The 21,296-nt window shown below is 34.3% G+C and overlaps 1 protein-coding gene across 1 annotated transcript in view; it reads left to right on the top strand.

Moving 5' to 3' along the window:
• Nucleotides 1-21,296, top strand: part of LOC118269725 (suppressor of lurcher protein 1) — a 76,497-nt gene that overhangs the window by 33,564 nt on the left and 21,637 nt on the right. The window contains exons 3-4 of the mRNA XM_035584987.2: nucleotides 1,875-1,947; nucleotides 8,224-8,404. Of these exons, the coding sequence (XP_035440880.2) occupies nucleotides 1,875-1,947; nucleotides 8,224-8,404 (254 nt within the window). The remainder of the gene's footprint in view (nucleotides 1-1,874; nucleotides 1,948-8,223; nucleotides 8,405-21,296) is intronic.

The following is a 21,296-nucleotide window of genomic DNA, read 5'->3' as shown; positions in this document are numbered from 1 at the left end:
TTTGGTAAAAAACCTGGGCATTTGTGTTTGGTATCTGTAATGAAATTTACATAATAATCGTATATACATAGATACGTGTGGTAGAGCCATGCTTTGGCGCAAATGAGCTGGCTAGAACGGAGTGATACCACGGCCTCACAGAAAACCGACGTGAAACAACGCTTGCGTCGTGTTTCGTTGTGTGAGTGAGGTTACCGGAGGCCCAATTATCCCCCTACCCAATCTTTCCAATCCCTGATTTCTAAAAACTCTTCTAAAAAAAGTCCTAACCCCCAAAAGGCCGGCAACGCACCTGTAACGCGTCTGGTGTTTCAAGTGTCCATGGGTTCAAATAAGTCCCATCAGACCAACTTACTTTTATTCCAGTAACTACACGTGGTCAAGCAACTTAATTTACAATAAACAAACCCTATAATATTTCATTATACAATGTAACTAAGACCTCTCTAACCTCTAAATACTATACCATAAATATTATATGTTTGTTTCGCTTGAACCACCTAGTTAGGTCTTAATAATTTATGATAATTTGAAATTCCATCTCACTGAAAGGTTCAAATGGGGCTAGAGTTTGGAATTTGTTAGGCTTTACACTTAAATTAATTAGCCTTCGTTAGACATATTAAATTAATTATTATGTTTTACTCAACTAGTTTCAGTAGCAACGCTGAATGCTGCTTATGAATATGAGCCTCAGGCATGGCTTGAAACTAGTCGAGTTCCTCGTCAAATAATTACGTGAGTAAGCCGAAAAACATAATAACTAATTAAATAGCCGTTATGAAAAGAGTACTGTTTTAGATGCGGAGGCTAATTTCTATTATTATACACACCAAACGTTTTAAGATAGATGTGAAATGAATTTGTTTCTAAACATTGATAAAAGCACAGATCAGCTTCCCCATAGGATAAAAAATATCCTATCACCCTGGACAGCTCATACTTTGTCTGTATATTAAATTTAATCAAAATCTGGTTAGCAGTTTCAGCTTGATTGACGGACAAATATCCAAAAAACAAACTTTCACACTTATACATATAATTAGTGTGAACTGTGATTATCTGTGTAATTTTTTGAACCGGGTTTTAAGCTTAAGACTTCTTAGTCAACATTTTAGATATAATACCAGTATAATAAATAAATAGTAAGTAACTATTAAAGATAAGGAAAAGTAGCTTCGTGAGCTAAATAAAAAAAATAAATCGGTCCCTCTTATAGTAAATCAATTAATCCTGTTGCTAATTGCCTTTCGAAGGAAAGCTGACAATAGATGCCTCATGGGGCTCATGGATTGTCCTTCAATATAATTAATTAAAAGAAATGTACCTATCTAATGATTTATTATACCTACTCGTATCTAATGTTTAGTAGTATTTTTATGTGTATATGAACTTGTATGTTTGTAAACGCACCCACGACTTAAGATAATATACTAGTGTGAGGCATATATATAGCAAAAACCCAATATCGATGAAAATGGTGGAACTCTTATTGAAACGGGTTCAACTAAGCTATGTTTTTTTATATGGAAAGATGCGTTCTATGGATGTGTGTTCTGGATGGCTTCCCTACCATCAATACATCGTCTACTCGAGCAGCGCATTTTCCTTGCACAGCTACTTTGTAGCGGGGCATCTTCATAGCACACCTTACTTGCGTAGCTACAAAGCTTAGTATCGGTGGAAACGGTCACATAATTTCACAGCATTTTCACAGCCTAGCTATATAACGCTTCTCTGGTGGAAAAATACCCTAAACCAAATCTCTTTACACAAGCACAAACCGACCGTCCACAATGTCCCTAATGATTTCTATCTCCAATTAAACGCAGAAATGTTGATCCTTTTTATTAACATTCTATTTTATATTTCAGACATCAACGACGCTTATCCTGCTACTTCACTTATCTCTTCACACAGTTGACGAAGGGCATGCTATAAATCCAAGTAAGTATAAAAGTACTCGTACTTTGTTAGCTTATTATCATTTTGTTTACTGCGACCGTAATTTGTAACTTTTGTGGCATAATAAAGGGGATTTTCGCTTCTTTGAATGTCATAAACGTTAATCTGTGAGTCTTTGATATTGTTATTGGTGCATTTGGGATTTTATTTTGGTTAAAATGTCGTTTTTATTTTGGTTATTGATTGCGGTTCTCTTGTTAATTTAGACACTACACTGAACGCCTTGGTGGTCACCGGTGATCGACGTTAGCGGAGGATTTGCCTTCAACAGTTTTCTCTTTTCAGTCAAAGACTTAAAGCCAATGATACACTAGGAGAATGTCCCACGACATGTCTACGACATATTAAGCGAAGCCAGATGACATATTATATGGCGACAACGCGGGACCTATGTCGACAGCGAGGTTAATGTTACCATACCTGTCGACCAAAGTCCGGCAAAATCGCGCTAATTCACCCAAAGTTGCTGTCAACACGTGTCATAGGACATTAATCCCCTAGTGTATCCTCTGGTTTAATCTGAGGTCAAACAATCTTTTCATATTTTATATCTACATTGTATTTATTATGTTACATTATTTTGATATCCTATTTGACGTATCTACCAAAAAAGTATTTGATTTTTGCTACCAAAGCTCACAAAATCATTACATAAACAATTTCTCCGGATGAAAAAACAATAAGTATTTGCATATAAATTGCTACGTTTTCATTATTTTTAGATTTTCTATCTACTATACAAAAATAATTCGCTTTACGTATGAAACATCGCTTAAGCAGATAGCAAACAAAATATTCATTAAACATCAATTTTACTACAACTTGCTGAGCTGAGCTTAGCTTTTCAAATTAGTACTTTATTGGCAATATTTTAAAGTTTATTTTCTCTTTTATTAACATTGAATAGCACTTAATTGCTCCAACTTATTTGGTGCTATTCAGCAAAATGGTAAATAGATAGGTACAGTATTAAAGTGGCGTTAATTGAAAAAGGTTGGCGATCTTTTTAGGCTTATACCTAAATTATTTTGACAAAAATAAGAGTGAATAGGTTCTAAATATGAAATTAAATTTTAGTGAAAATTGGGTTTCACGTATTACTTAGGCACGGGAGTTAAAATAAAGTATGACATATATGGCAGATGTTTAGGAAATTAAATAGTTCTTAACAGAATTATTAGAAATCATCGTAGATAACACAATGCCTAGTTAGGAATTCGCTTAGGGATCTAACCTGAGAACCGAATGGTGACCACAGACACTAGCAAGACAATTAGTGTTTAGAACGAACGAAAAGAATATTAGCATTCCACCTGTTAAGTTTCTCTAGTTCTGCCAATAGAAGATGAATATTATGATGACAGAAATGGATTAAGATACTCTTTAGATTATCAAACACATTTGCCTAACAGATTTTACCACGAGCATATGTCGATGGGAACAAGAAGCAACTCCACCACAAGTTACCAATCACAGTTACTCTTGTAAGCCAGAATCTACATATGCAAAAGACTAATCAGAGTTACATCGTTGCAATGCTGTTAGAGAATTCATTTCTATTCATTCGTTCTTGAAAATGCTAATGGCATGAACTATGATCAAATGTATTACTCGCTCGGAAAGATTAAAAGATATCCGCCATGAAAAGACTTTAAGAATATTCAAAATCATAATCCGATACTAATTTGGCTCATTCAGAAATTAAAACCATAATCCGTTGCGTAGGAATTATCGATCAACATGGAAAAAAGGCAATAAAAAGCTCGCGTATTAATCATGATTTTATAAGAAACAACTTTTGATATTTTATAATCGATAGATAATCGCAAGACAAGGAAATCGATTTGAACACTCGATCCTAATTCTCGATATTTAAGACAGCATTATTATTCAGGAGTTTGTACGCAAGAGTCTGGCCAACCGAAAGCGGTAACGAACCGGATTTACGTTTATCGATTTTCTATTGAGCAGCCTTCGACTTCAGAGTTTTCCCTTGGCGAAGTCAATGTCATAGAAAATCGAGTTACTAAGATCGAAGAAGTAGGCGAACAGGCACAATTTGTGGAATAACAAAAAAGTGATAAATCAAAAATTAAATCGACACCAGCAATTTATACTGCGCTAACTCAAAAAGCGTACTTTACAGTAGAGGCGTTTAAAGGGAAAAACGTGATAACTTTTACATTAATTAAGATACTTTTTTGAAATTTGGTATGCTTAATATTTAATTTATTCATTGTAATATCTCATATTTATATTTTCTTAATTATTTATATTTTTTGATTTAGCGCAAGTTAGCCGTATATAAACGTAATTCATCAAAAAATTTTTACATCTTATACACGTCTAACTTATGTTAGCGTAGTGTAGTACGGGACGTCGTAGTGCATGATCAATCATCTGATGCATATTTCAATATTTTATAAAGAACATGTACTTACTTACAAAAAGAATAGTCAACGTACCATTAATAAACTAATTTATACGTTAACACATAAGTATTTACTATGTAAAAGTCGCTAAGTCGTTCATTTTACAAACGAACAAGTATACACACGAACGCACTAAACTACGCTAACTATGAGTTAGCGCAGTGTAGCACAGATTTTGACCAAAATGATCCCCGCGCACACTCCGCTAATAATAGTTGGCGTAATATAAATCGAGTGATTTCAAAAAGTACCTTTACTTAGCGTTTTATAAGATTTGTAACTTTCTTATTTTTGCATATTTCTTCTCAATTTTTTTATGACGTATGTAAACACACATTTTAAGCAACTTGGCATAAAAAAGTTTTTTCCAAATTTCGAGTTAGCGTAGTATAAATTGCTGGTGTCGAAATGTGTTTCTTACTTCGAATTTAGCTATGTATCTTGCTAGCAATGTAATATCTTCTAATGTAGCCTACTATTGAAAGGACAATATAATAGAGATATGAAAAATGATATCTTGTTAATCTGTTGATGATGAACTAGTGACCACCATATATAGGAATCATCAGACATCAGAAAGGAAGGATGGAGAAATGATGTTAAAAATGTATGCCATGTCCAATTATCGTAGAACACATTGTCATCATTGGATTAAGAGACTGTTGAAAAGAAGCCTTCAATAGACTGCCGCAACAAAGTTTAACATGACACTCTTATCCAATGAAAAAACATAAATTGAAAACTATACTTCAAGAATATCATTCAGTCTTTTATTCTACAACATCTTTATCATTGTCAAACAAATTCAAATGAGGTTACAAGACATAACACTGATTGAAGTTCACATCAAAGAATAATCTTAATCTAAACAAAACATCAAAGATTCATTATTTGTACTGGTTCTACAATAAATTCTGTGATGTCAAACAAGATTTTACGATCCAATTTTGTCTGGATTATACTCTCGTCATTGTGAACTCTTTTATTGCTGACATAAAAGTATCGTAAGAATCTTTTCAATATGATGTATCAGAAAATAATATCATATGCATTAGAAAGTTGTGTACCGTTCTTGAATTTCAAATGGTTGTTTGTTTTACTTTGGTTTTGATAAAATACTTTCTGTATTTTCTTTGTAAGTAATGCTTTTGTTTGGTGGTTTATTTTGGTTTGAAATATATACATAGGTGATATTTAACGTGGTATATATAACCTGTGTGTTTTTAAAGCCCGAGTGAATAGGTTGGTTATGGGCAGCCGTACTTCATCGTAGGCCGTAACATCACTTACCACCATATTTATACCCTATAAGTTCAAACAGTATGACTTTGAAATTAAATATATTTCAGAAACATATCTCGCACCAAGTTTTTTTCCAAGACCATCAGAACCTCATGCTAGTACTATTTTTGCTGATGGTTCAATCAGCAATGAAAATGAAATGAAAACTCTAATTTTATGCATTAGGTACACTTTGTTTTTGAACTATTCAAACATAACGAAGTTGAAATGCAAATCAAATAAACATTTGATGCGTTCAAATACCAGCAATATAATTAAACGAGATAGCATGATACAAATTTTAGTAATCAACGAATATATTCAACTGTATTTCACATGAAGTTTAAAATATATCTATAACATAGAAATTTGTGATTCCTGAAAGTACTCATAGAGTATTTATTATTTACGAATCGTGTGGTTATGGAATAGATATAATACTCATACATTTGGAAGTAGGTATAATACATTTGTCACTACGCCTCTTCTTGTATGTCCCAAGGGTTAACTAAATTCGGAGATGCGGACTACCTAGCGGGTTACCGGGGCTCCGACTTGAAAAGCAGGAGTAGGAACAGGGTGGTTTTTAGTCAATACAAGTCTGACACTCCCTCTCGCCTTACCTATGGCGAGAGAAGTCTTTTGATGATTTTAACCCTTAAAAAAAGGTTTACTAAGGGACTATACATTTGACATTTAAACCCATACTAGAATCTCCTTTGGTTTCCTAATGTTTAAAAGTGATTTGCGATAATGAATACTCAGAATTTTACAAAATAACATGACACCTAAAGAAATAAATACTTTCTAACTCCCTGATATTTTAAAGCTGAAAAAAACCGAATATACCGAAAACTTTTGATAAAATTCGAGTTTCTGTCATTGATTGAATAGTGCCGTGACACAGTTTCAACGTGTTTCACTAAAACGATTACATACGCAAAGCTACATTGATTTCGGTGTGTTACTCTCAAATTTGATTATCGAAATTGTAATTAAATTTTGTATTGTTTAAACGGTTTAATCAATGTTACGCTGTGTACGTTATAATGATTCGAACGCCTATAATTAACGTTAGAAATTGAGTGACAAACTGCCACACTCAAAGACATTTTAATTAGTAAAGATTTTGTTTCGAAAACAATTGCTAAGGACTGGGTTAAGTAACCATTAAATGACTCTGATTATGGTGGTAACTTGGAAGCTATAATACGTTTCCTCCATAGGTGTTATTTTCATGTTATGTTACAAATACCATTATTTAAAACATAGATCAACGTAACTATACTAGAGTTATTTTTTATAATATTAAACCAAAACCAACGAATCATTTTAATTACTTTGCTTTAAGGTAACTTGTTATTTCAAACGTCTTCCTTTCTTTTCATAAACGTCAAATAACCTTCGCGAAATACTGCTCACAAAAACATTGAATGAAAACCTCGAGCACCGGATCATCCTGATATAATATTCAGAATTATCATTTGCTCCCAGACTACAATGCTAGGCAGGGAGTGAGAACAGGGAAATGTATTCCCAAAAAATTATACCGCAAATAAATTCGGTGTAACGCAAGTTTATCTTCAATTTTACTCAAAATAACGTCTTGAATATCTCATTTGACACCGTTGAAGATTACGGTAAAGTCGTAAGTCGGCGCCGGAGAATTTTTACATAAAATATTCATCATCGCTAAAGCTCCGAATCGCGTGCCACGTTCGTCACCTCTTTTTTCGTCGGTATATTTGTTCCCTCTGTTTCATTAAGCATTGTCGTTATAGCTTTTATTATATCGTCGAAAGGCAATTATGCTGTAGGTACAGAGAAGGCTTTTGTGTTTTTTTGTTATTTTATTCCGAGGTGGCGAATGTCACATGTTTAGGACAATGGATTCATATTTTTCGGTTATGTGTTTTTTTCTTCTTCCAAATCACCCTTTTGTTGGTCCGTATTGTGTGAGATTTTACCTCTTAAACTGGGTTAATGATTTTAATTCGCACTGGAATTTAAATGTATAATCTCATCATTATTATTATTTAATTCTGTAATGGTTTCATAAAATTTTAAGTATTATTTCACGTTTGATTTTAATAGGTAAAGTTATTGGAATGATCTAGAAATGGATCACCTCATAAAATCGTCTAGACTATAAATAACTTCGTTTAAGTATCGTAAACTTCATATCCATAGGATTGATTAAACATTACTTTTATCAAGAGAGGATTAGCTTTATTTCTGTGATGAAACTACTCTACTTACCTCTGTGTATTTCCAACCTAATATTTCCAACTTTGAGTATTCATTTATTCTACCTTTAGGTTAACTGATGATATCGTAACCTGTGACGAATACTCGTTCGCTGTGAATTTTTTTGCTCAATAGTGACACAGATTATATTTTTTATAACAATAAAAAATAAAACCATCCTGTATTCAACCATATACCTACTTCACTTCACTCAAAGCTTCCTGAATTAAATTTATGATCCGAACCATGTTCAAAATCCATCTCTGTATGATTCTTGATTCCTTATTTCATTTACCAGGTTGTACGTGTATCCGCTACACGTCGACGTATGGCAAGGAGCGCGGCACGTTCAGCAGCCCCGACTACCCGCGCCCCTACCCGCCCCGCATCGACTGCCTCCTCTACACCTTCGTCGCGGCTCCCCACGAGATCGTCGAGCTCGTCTTCACAGACTTCGACATCTTTAAAGGACATCTTGAGTGAGTTGGATTTGTCTTTACATAGGAAATGTGCTTTGATATTTTTGTTTTGTTTTTGTTTTATTAAATTCTTTATTATTATTGGTATCGTGTTTACGGTCGTTAAATAATTGAAACACATCTTGGAAGATATAATTTTACTTGCTATTGTTATTCGATTGTCTGATATTTTTATTAGTAAACACACACTATTTTAGTATAATATGTTTCCGTTGCCCATGGAAAAATAAAATGATATCAATTCGAATATTACTATCTTAATAGATCTACAATACAAATGGACTAGGGGCTTTTTTAGAGTATTTGCCATAATTTGCCTGCTTGGCAAAAGCATCGTCTATTATGTTAACTTATTCTACCATACTTTTTTTTTTAATTTAGGTGAAAATATACTTAATCTACAGCAGTGCAAAACTGTATTATCAAATTACGAAGTTGTTAAACGATCCCATCCAATAAAAAGTGAATGCATTACATTGAATCGACTGTGAAATTGCTCAAAAGACCATTTCAGTTACACATTTCCATCGGTCAAAATGGTTCAACTTCAACAATGTTTTGAACACAACATTTCCCTTCAATTTGCAGATAAATGGACGTTGAATTTTAAATTTTTCATTCCATGGTAATCTAAAGCCTGTATTAGGGCTGGCTACTGAAACCAATTTGTGGGTAGACTTGGAAAAGTCCAGTGTAAGTTGACCTCTCGATCTTTGGTAGGTCAGTGTTATTGCAGTTAGTTTTGTTTGGTTTTTGTAATGTTAGTTAATAAGTTCGCTGATAAAGAACTACTGAGATAATAATTAATATTACATTATAGTAAGTTGAATTTTGTTTAAAATTTAAGTAGTTACATAAAAATAATATCTCCTTAACATTAAAGTAAATAAGTCTAACCCAAGAAACAATACTGTTTTCTTGGTGGAACAATACGTTTCAAAACCTCTTCCCAACTCTAAATATACAAATCGTTCTTCCAACATTGAGCTCCTTAATTATCATTAAAATCGCCTAGCTCATTAAAACATTAGAGAGAGCTAACGTAGGATATAGCCCTTTAAATTTAACTTGACAATAAGCAGCTCGCGAGTCCTAAGAAATGAACGTAAGGACACATTTACATTTTCGTCACATTTGTAGCAATAAAGTTGCCGATGTAAACGTTTCGAGACAGCAGTTTCGGAGCGCAATAATGCTCATTTAAGTGTAAGGAATCCCTGAATACGCGACTTTCAAATTATACGACCGACTTTATTATTGTTCGTGTTTTTACGTCGTTCCCTGTCGGGGATTAACATTTGAAAGACTTTGAATATTGGTTTATATTTTGTGTCAATATTTATGTCTATTGAAGGAATTACCAGTAAATGTTTGAGAGTGTTTTTACACCAGAGATGTGCTATGTTACGTTGCTGTGGCTTTCACTAATCATATTCATTGGTACTCATAGCTCAGCACTGGTGAAAATGAAATCAGCTAAGCTATATTTGTCTTAAAGAAAGATACACGCTACAGATGCGTGATATGGATCGCTTCCCTGCTCTCGATAAATCGCATCCTCGCACAAGGTCGAAGCCAAAGCTGTAAGAAGCAAAAGGAAATGTTATAAGACCTCCTAATTTGCACAATCAAAACTCATCGCTTAATGTATTTTCTAAATGGTTCTAGTAAACTTTCAATGTACTTTAAAATAAATTCAATCACCATTCATTTCAAATTACAATCAACTAAAATCGCGTACTTACTGCTACAAAACATTACTAAACCAAGACCTAATCTTTTAACCCAGAACACAAAACCTCAGTACGTTAAATAAAAATCCTAACAAATTTCCATTTCCGTAAATTAATTCTGTATCCAACTCCTAATTCCGATAATGAACCTATATCTAAAGCAAGGCAATCAATGTAATTGCGATTCGAGGAATCGAGGGGAAAAATGTTCGGTTAAATACTCGTGGATGGCGTTATTTTAATCTCATCTCACAATAGATACATCGAGAACAAAAAATCTCATCTCGAAATTGCTCTATTCACATCGTATCCCGAACCAATTACGACGAAATTAATGTTTCCTACATACACAGCGTTGGATGAGTTTTTACTAAAGGTTCTCGGTAGTAACTCGTTTAAAGTGCCTATATTTTTTCACCGTTTAAGTCATGAGGTTTATGGAAATGCTTTTTTTGTTTCGACGATTGTTTTTTGGCTATTTGCTCGGATTTATGATATCCTGGTGATTATTGGAGGAGATAGTTGTTTTTAATTCGGTTTCGTTTTAATTATTTGTTTGTGTTGTGTTCGGAGTTGGGATTGTAATTCGTGTCACGATTCACATAGTGCTACAGTGTATTAGCCTAACTGCCACACTCATTTAACTTAATGATTACTTAAACTTTTCCTTAGTAACGATTTTGTATCAAAAACAATTGCTGAGGACTGGATCATTGCATTTAGAAAATTTTGTTTTGTATATTTTTTTCTGTATTTTACACCCTTAAATATGTTAACTGGAGATTTATCGGGACACTGTCATTAACCTTTATCTCCATAAACTTGAATAGAAGTTGACTTTTATTTTAATAGGGTTTAATACTTTACCGTAACGAGTTAAACGAACATACCGTATCCATTTTTTAAATTACAATTACATTATAATAATGAAATTAAAACAATACGACTTTAGATTAGCACGGTAGTACTTGCAACCTTTTGTTAGGGCATCATTTGTCTTTGTCCCGACGCCACTATTGTTGGCCATAAATACAGCGCTCTCACGTGGAAATAAGTGGAAATTGTTCAATGTGTTGGAGACAGGAAGATATGTATTTTTCGGGCACAAGTATGTCATTTTTATCAAGTTTCTAGATTATTGTTGTTAGATTTTTTTGTTTTTGGAGATGGAGATTTTGTATAAAGAGTTTTATGTTCAAGTAAAATTCAGTGTAGTTTGCGATGGTACTAAAAATATATCCCATCAATAATTTTATTTAAAATTACGTGTGCAGTTTAAAAATGATATGGTTAAAGAAAAATAGAAGAAGATAAAATTTACTAATGATTTTTTTAAACGTTGCCCCACACTCGGGTTATTTCCTGTGTCGTTTTACCACTCTAACTTATATAAGTTCATATACATGTCACTCCCACACCCAAAACAACAATTTGTGGATCACGCAAAGAGTTGCTTCGTTCGGGAATCGATCCCGCTACACGTTGCGCGGCAGTCGGTTACCCAACCACCAAGCCAACCATGCAATCAGAGTGCATTCATTGAGTCAGTATCGATGATAAAAAAACGTAACAAGTACTTACGTTTTAAATAAATACTTACAAACATAAGTTAAAAATAATCTAATAATCTTCTTACTTGAGATCAGATCAAGTTTTAAACTACACCGTAATGTATACGCGTAATATATGGACCCGTCAAATCCGAAAGAAACGTATAAAAAAACAAACAGCAGCGAAGCAAAATATTGTTTCGCTTCCTCCACCAGTTTCCCGTATTTTTTCGCAACAAACTTTCTACTTTAATAAACTATCGGTGCTTCTGTTTCGTAGTTTTTTTTTTTATATTTGTAAGTAAAAAAGTATTTTTCCACAACTTTGTCCGTCATCAGTCGAAAGATTTACTGTTCTTTTGTTCTATACCGTTTGCATTAAAGTTGAGAATTGCAAAGCAGCAATCGTTACTTAAAACTTTGTTTTAGCATTGATCTTGGACAAATAATTTTCAATCTTCTTTGTTTATGCGCAAAGTATTAAATTGAGTAATCGTTTCGTTGTACTTATTCTTCTTTATGACTTGTGTATACAATGTGTAACAGAGAAGTGCTCATATTTTAAGAAGTAATTGTATGTGTACGTTTTTATTGCGTTCAACTACAAAGAAGTAAAATGAGAAACTGCTTCCATTTGCTTAAGAAGGTGCGAAATGTTTTGTATGTTAGGTAGACTGGATTTTTACTGGCCTTATTACTACACAGCCTTATAACTTCTACACTATTACTACATGAATAAATACAAAATATGTTTCCAAGGTGAAGTTTTATTTGGGTTTCGTCTCCACATCAAAAGTTATTTCTCAAGAGTGGAGTCTCATCGCAATAGCCTTTTTTTAAGGGGGACAAATCATCAAATGATTTCTCCCGCCTTGGGCAAGGTGAGAGGTAGTCAGACACTTACTTACGAAAAACCTCCCCGTTCCTACTCCTGTTTTCCGAGTCGGAGCCCCGGTATTCCGCTAGGTAGTCCGCAGCTTCGGATATCGCAATAGCCTTACTTTCAATTATAATACGATTAGTTAAGCTACAGAGAAATTGCGTGTGTATTATTTAAATCCTATATTTTCGACACCCTATCTATTTCTGTGTAAATCTAAGCACGTACCCAAGGATTTACATTTCCATAAATAAATTTATCTTGCCACATGAAAATCCTATAGCCAATTTTACGGTCTGACTGAATTCAAGAAAGGATTGTAAAATTTCTGGCATGTCAATACGTTATTACGATATTTCAATCGTCAAAGTGGTAGCCTTTAGAGCTTTACACCTCGCGAACGAAATATACGGGGCTATACGTTCATACATATTTCTAAAAAGATGGATCCTCAGTTGGATAGAGACCGGTTCAGCCCCGCTTAAGCGAATAATACTCGGATTGCCAAATCCAACCCTCTTTCTTTTTGAATAATTTTGACGAATTCGCTTAGGACCCCACCATTAAGGATTTAAATTGCTTTTATCTGTAGAATGTTATCATTCAGAACATTATCCCTGACCAATTTCTTTCTCAAGCTTTTCATTAGCAATAAAGGTATTGTTACGTTATTTTGTTTCTGTTTCATTGGTTTCGTTTCTTTTTATATGAACTTTGATTAAAGATAGCCCTTATAGATAAAATATCAGTTGCCGTTAGAAATTGCTTTATGGGCATGACCAACAGAGCGACAATCAAGTACGAATTACGAGTTTTCCTAAAATTTATTAAAATAGGGATGATAACAACAGGGTATGAAAATTAAAAAAAAATATTTTGTCATCATTTAATTAAAAAAATATTTAACACGTTTTTTTACTTTGTCGTTTAACATAACAATACTTCGATAAAACGAATCAAAGTTTAGGAGTGGGAGCAAATACGTTATTTATACTTATAAAACGTACCTAGAAGTGACGTTACGCGATATTTAAAATCAATACATCTTGGAAACTATTTATTTCGTACGTATCTAATGTTTTAAAATTATCTACAAGACGGACATTAAAAAAATAATTAGTCATCTTACATCTACTCTATCCCATTTATATATGTACATATATTAGCTCAACTGGCCAGGTATCGGGTACTGTAACTATACTAGTAAACCTTATGAAATGTGTTAACTATTACCTTATTAATATGATATGAGAAATTCTAGGAACCACTTCAAGGGTTACACTTTCCTAGAAGCCCATTATCTCCTTACTACTACTCAACACTAAGCTAAGCGTGGAAGAGCCATGCTTCGGCACTAATGGGCCGGCTCGACCAAAGTGATACCACGGCTTCACAAAAAACCGACGTGAAACAACGCTTGCGTTGAGTTTCGTTGCGTGAGTGAGAGTACTTACCGGAGGCCCTATTACCAATCAATCTCGCCAATACCCGATTCCCCAACAACCTTTAAATTCTTAACCCCCAAAAGGCCAGTAACGCACTTGTAACACCTCCGATGATTCAAATGTCCATGGGCGGCGGCAAATGCTTACTATCAGGGCCCTTAGTCTGCTATTACAATTGTGTTACAATGGTCGATCATTGAGCAGTGCGAGAGGGATGGAGCTATACAACCTACATAGCTCCGTCCCTCTTGCACTGCTCAGTGAACGACCATTCTAACACAATTGTAATAGCAGACTAAGGCCCCAGGTGATCTGTCAGCTCGTTTACCGGCTTATACCAAAAAAAAACTAATAAAAAACTAGGCATTAAATATAGCTTTACCTATCTTGAGATACAGGCGTGATGTTATGTCCTTATTTTCGCAATCCCCTCGTATGTCATTAAAGAGGTCCTGTACGCCTAAGATATGGGCCCTGAATTAGTGATTTATTCTTAACGGGTGTTCGTAAGTTGAACTACTTACTACGAGGCCCGGAGGAGACGGATAGTCGTAATTCCTAATTGAATTACTGTGGAACTAGTCAAGTACATGGACGTGGCGGTGTAACATGGTATTATAGTTGTTATTTTGAGAATGTTTTCGCAGAATAATAAATATTATTATGAGTAAGTTTAGTACTTTTAGAATATTATGGTAATTTGTCACACAGTAAGTCAAATCAAAATCAAATCAAATCACTTTAATGCATCCATAGTCTACAATGTGGTCTACAATTTTATACAGCAATATGTTTCAACTATGGGATGTCGAGATTTGGAAGCGTATAAGTCATTTCAATAGAGAAACCTATATCCTAAACATAATCGTTCTCAAGTTATCAGCTAACGGAACCCTATATCCTAAACTTAACGGTTCCCAAATTATCGGCTCAGGAATTCCTTTTTTACAAAAACATACAGTTTTTTGTCGATTACCTCTTTTTAAGTAATACACCTAACTTGGCAAAGTCACAGAAGCTTCGCAATTTGTAAGGAAAAATTCATTCTCTCCTAAATGAGTCTAATAAAGTGGGTGTCACTGGGTGTAAGTACACATCTACTTAACCTTTAGGGAAATATATTTCAGGGAGAAATAATTGTTGCTATTACGTTATTTTGGCACTAACAAACATGTGTTTACTTAAAGAAATAGTACTTATTATAAGCTGAGCATTTACGATAAAAAATAGCATTTATCAACATCAACAAGATACTATTAATGGCCACAGCTGAACAAAGCCTCTTCTCACACGTTAGAAATTATAAGCCCAGATTTCCTCATGATGTTTTCCTTCACCGGTTTTTAGTTATGTCTAAAATATAATCTTGGAAAGTACGTATAACTCGGATAAAGTCACATTGCTACTTGCCGTTGGTAGAACTCGCACCTTTATGCATGAGGAGCGGGTCCTTAATCCTTCCGGCAATAAAAATTGCATTACTTTTACCGAATGTTTAATCATTACGACATAATTGACTAAAAAACATTCATCCTTAAATTCACACTTTCACATTTACTGTGAATCTAATCTAGATTTGTAAACTATAGGCATCATATTTCCCTACTATTTCTTCTTCCACATTTCTATTCCATAGATTTGACTTAAGACAAATAGTCCACCTCTAATTTATTCCGCCCATACATTATCACATCAAAGTGTGCGACTGGGTGGTCATAGATCACGGGGCGATGGTGACGCGACTGTCGTTACGTCGTGCGACTAATCGCGTGGAACGAACAAACGACGTTGTGTAGAATTCGTACGTTTGACGCTTTTGTGTGCTTGACTTTACGTGACTTTCTGATATATGCCCTAAGGGAAGGGTTGTTCAATTGAATTTATTGTGGTGTTTCTAAATAGTAGGCCTGCTTTTTTTGTAGATATTTATATAGTAGATCTTTGATAGAGGAAATATTTTGAAATTAATTGTGTTTTCTGAAAGTACTGAACATCGTTATTTAATATGTAAAACCGTGTCAATATAAGTAGCATGAATTTCAAATCGTAATACTATTTTTTTTTATATGTGTAGGTACCGATCGATATAAAAAAAGTTATTATGTAAATTTACTCGCTAAAATCATTTAAGAATACCACAATCATATAAATATATTTCATATTATTATAATTTAATTGTTTATCGTAATCAAATATCATTTCACATTGGATATATAGATTAATTACAAATCGTATAACAAATTAAATCAATTCAACGAATTTAATAACTCGTTAGCAATAAAAACGCAATAACCCTCCTTCTGGCGCAGTCGGGTAAATATGAACAATAATTTTATATACCTATGGTATAAAATTGCACGTTTAATTAATCCCAGTATCAATACTCGATTAATTATTATTAAACATCTGACGTTGATTGATGAGTGCTAATGAAATTCATTTTAGATTAATTTGATGTTCTTCGACTATGGATTAAAAGAAGCGTTCTTACGATTTCGTGACAAGTTTCGCTTTTTCAAAAGTCACACAAGATTAATGATAATAAATGCTTACTTTTGACGACTTTTGTAAATACGAAAGTTGAGATGAATAAATTCTTAATTTTGGATGACAAAGAGATACGTCATTATGATCTAAAATCACGAGAAATTATTTGCTATCGTAACAAAATATTTGTTTGGTACACAATTTCCAAATATTGCAATAAATATTATGCTATTTCAACAATTCGATTACAATAATTACGTCGTATTTAATGTAATACTTCATTGCTTAACTATTCATTTATAAATAATCTGCCCGGTTGGCGCAGTGGCTGGACTACTGGCTAATGTGTAGCGGGTTCGGTTCCCTCACGGAGCAACTCTTAGTGTGATCCACAAATTGTTGTTTCGGCACTGGGTGTCATGTCATGTGCATGTGAACTTGTATGTTTTTTAAACGCACCCACGACACAGAAGAAAATCCCAGTGTCGGGCAACATAAAAAAGTGCAACTAGCCATTCACAATCGTTTGAAGCCCACACTCATTTTTTAATGAACGTAATCACATCTACACACACATCAAACAAAATAATGACGTACAAACTAAACAAAACGCACCTACAGATTGAACGACATCATTCATACTCCCTACCATCCTATAAACGTGTAGAACAAAAACCCAGTTTGAAAAGACGCGCCCACAAACACTAGTGTATGCTGTCAAAAGCGAGCTCTATAAAGCGAAAGTGCAAAGCCATTCTGCTGTCAGCGACGAGTCCTGTTTCACATTGAGCACTTTTTTCATTGCTGCGCAGTTCATTGTTCGACAGCCCAATAGTGTGAAAAAAAAGTTTGATCGGCACGAATATTTGAATTTTGGAACGTAGTGTGTTAGCATTTGTTTTTCTTGCGGTGCTAAAACTAAAGTTGTTCAATGTGGGATAGGCTGCATACTTCGAACATTTTATGGTGATTTAACAGCAATCCCTAGTTTGTTAGCGAAACGTGGGGATTATGGTTTATCCTTTTTTTGTTTAGTAATAAACTTACCCTGGCTAAAGACGTTGGTGGTAGTGCAGTACTTGAACATAAGGACTAGACTAGATATATTAAAGCATCATGGAGTGGACACTTATTTCAATGACAATAAGCATTTTTTTATGCTATAAGCCGGTAAACAAATAGACGGATCACCTGATGGTAAGCAATCGCCACCGCTTATGGTCACCTAAAACACTTAAAATATTTTTTCCATTTAATTTTTTTCGACCCGGTGGGGTAAAGGCGAACGCTGCATGTCGGGTAATCTCGAACGTTCGGCATTACTCCTCTCGCCTTTTTTTTTAGTTCCCTGTTTATATTTTTTTCCAACTAGCCACTAGCAAATAGGGTATAGTGTTTCCAGTTTATGTTGATTTCTTTGTGGCACTAAGTTATGGACGGGTGATTTTGATAATGCTAAACATCAAATAAATTGTTTCAGATGCCCCGAAATTATAAAAGAAAAACTGAAACTAAATACAGTTTAGAGGATCTCGAAAAGGCTATAGTCGATGTTCAAATCAAGAAACTCAGCATTGGCAGAGCAGCAAATACTTGTGTTCCAAAAACTACAATTTACCTTAGTAATATTAGTACGTGATTACCCCATTGGTGTTCGGCTTTACCCGACATCAGTTGGGTAAAACCGAACACTAAGGGTTTTGTTTTTCGGTCATTTTGTTATATTTTATTTAAAAAAATAATGATGTTGATTAGCAATACGTTAGCTAGATAAGTAAAGTTTATAATTTAATAATTAAAGAAACTCTGTGATGTGATTCCACTGTTTTATTTACATTTTCCCTTAGGTGTTCGTGTTTCCCCCACTTTCCCCTAATCTCACTTAGAGAACACAACACAACGTAAGCGTTATTTTAAGTCGCTGTTCTGTGAGGCCTTGGTATCACTCCAGTCGAGTCAGCCCGAAGCATGGCTCTCCCATACTTAATCCCATACTTACCTAACTAGTGACGGTACCTGTGCAAGTACATCTTTATATACACTTTTAGAATAAACGGTGGTGGTACTGTGTTTTCTATAGTCCATTGTTTTACAGGCCAGTAGTGCTACCAAAAATGAATTTTGGATTTTGAAGTATGTGACATGCAATGTCATTGGAATTGTCCTCTATTTTTTCGATGCTTTGTGCAATGCATAACTGCAGTTCTGAATGAAGAGTGACATTTGTACGATTGTGTGACATGATTGTTTTTGTGTGCTTTAGATTACCTAGTTAAAAACAATAACGATCTTTATAAAGTAGGCCGTTTTTGTAAGGGGGGAAAATCATCCAATGATTTCTCCCGCCTTGAGCAAGGCGAGAGGGAGTGTCAGATTCTTACTGACTAAAAACCATCCAGTTCCTACTCCTGCTTTTCGAGCCAGAGCCCCGGTAAGCCCGCTAGGTAGTCCACAGCTCCGGTTATAAAGTAGGCCAGATCAATATGTTATTAAAAAACTAAGTTACAATCTATATAACAGACAAAATTTTGTTTTATAACCATTTACGATATGTTTCCCCTTTGACGCTAAAACGATCAAAAGTTACAACTGACTCAACATCAACATACGAGTACGACTCAGCGCGAGCAAGCCAATTTCTCACATTATACAAATTCAAAACTTCACGCGAACACATTTCGTTGCCAATTTGGACTTTAAAAGAAGCTTTACCTAATGCTATAACATCGGGAACGGCTTTTATCTAGTCAGGGAATAAAAAGGCAACACGATGGCAACACGTTATGGCTCAGGGAAGCAAGCGAGACCGCGGTCAAGTCCGTATACCGAACAATAATTTCGTAGTTTTAAAACGATACGAAACGAGAAAGCCTTTTTATTTTTGTTGCCTTTTATTGTCGGGGTCTGTTGAATAATAAATGAATAATTAAAGCATGAATGGAATAACTTTTTTGCGGTTTTTATTGCGATCCGTGTGATGTTTCGGTCTTTATGGGGTTTCAGGTGTAGTTTCGTATTGTGAATTTGCGATTGCACGGTTGGTGCGGTGGCTGGGCAACTGGCTGCTGTGAAACGTGTAGCAGGTTTGATTCCACTTTGTGATTCGCAAATTGTAGTTTTGGGACTGGGTGTAATGTGTATATTATTATGTTAACTTGTAGGATCCCAAATTAGTATTTGGAAAAATCTTAGTTTGAAGCAACGTTTAAAAAAATGACATGATTTTGGGGGAATTTCGTGAAATGTTAAGAAAATTGCACTTGATTTAAAAGTTATTTTGTGAAGATTTCTTATACCTATATGATAGCATAACCTACAAAAATCCAGTATCTTCAACGAAATCCAATTCTCTCCCAACATTTTACGAGAAAACTCATGAAGAAAAGAGCACAAACTTTATGCACTAACATGTATAAAGGCCATAAATCTCCACGACATCCACCCCAACCTTTATTATGACGTCGCGAAGCTTAAGTAAAATATTCCCAAGCACATTATAAAAATCTTTATCCTTATCACAACACGGCATCATTACTCTGCCAATTTATTTAATATCACATTCTTTGCAGCAGACCCGGGACGCAGTTTACGTGAATAATATGTAAGCGATACACATCATCCGTCATGCGAAGATCATCAATCATAGTCGGTACCAGAATACACCTGCGGCTGTAATTTGACTAACATACCATCATATTTCATGACATGATTGTGTAAACGAGATGAATTAAAGTCGTCGTACTTACTAATGTTGTTGAATAGTTTAGCCTGTCTGATGCTGGTTGTATTGTTGTAATCTAATTTATACGAAGATTGAAATTGTTTGGTGTTTGTTCAAGATTCTTGGTAATGCTATTACAACTGTATTGTGATAGGCGATCTAAATTGTCACGCTTAGCCGAGATTGTAATACTCAGAATTTTGAAATTGGATAACTTAATCAACGAGGCCTTTGATCGAAATATGAACCTTGTGTCGCTGACTGACACTGTTGAATGTACTCCTCGAATAAGCTTACACCTTCTCGCTTCTAACTTGCCTGTCTATACTCACTGTCCGATACTTTTAAACTACACTTTGGAACGCTCGTTCCAATAGGTCTAAAACCTATTTATTCATTCGTTCATTTTTGTTCACGAAAGTTCGCAATAAATGGAATTGTAGTACGAAATCTGCAAAGTATCGTACGAAAATTCGTTTTTCGTTAAACTGGTCAGACTGACTATTATTTATTTCTTTTATTTGTTGACATTTCAAAAATTTGTATTTTACTTTGACTTTGCCTTTGGCTTTGAAACCATAACTAACATGACTAACACTCATCTAGGCATCCAAAACACAGTCTAGAAATAGGTACATATATTTTTACCTCTACCAATTTCCACATTTTTTAGGTTTCTTTATTCAACTTTGAACTTTACCTACATCTAAAAGAAACACGAAATCCATTGGCTGATCTCTAACTTTTAACTGCTAATAAGGAAGCTATTTAGGTTCACCATTAACTTTTATATCTGTTGGTTTTACGGTATTTAAATAGGTATTTACAGTTGTGATGTTCGCTTAACGGATATTCGATTATTATTTTTTGTTCTTCTAATGTTGTCTTTTTAATCCATTTCTATTATAATATTCTAACTGTTAATGGAAATGGTGGAAATGTTATGAGCAAAGGTCAAATGGCTTGGTACAATTAAAATCGCACCATTTATTTGCAAGTAACCATCTTGAGTGCCATTTTGAAGCCAACCAAATAATAATAATAATTAAATTGTTCCTATATTTATACAGAATTGT

Source organism: Spodoptera frugiperda, chromosome 30 (assembly GCF_023101765.2).
Source record: "Spodoptera frugiperda isolate SF20-4 chromosome 30, AGI-APGP_CSIRO_Sfru_2.0, whole genome shotgun sequence".
NCBI lineage: Eukaryota > Metazoa > Arthropoda > Insecta > Lepidoptera > Noctuidae > Spodoptera > Spodoptera frugiperda.
The sequence above is the reverse complement of the archived record's forward strand: the minus strand, read 5'-3'. Positions and strand labels throughout refer to the sequence as shown.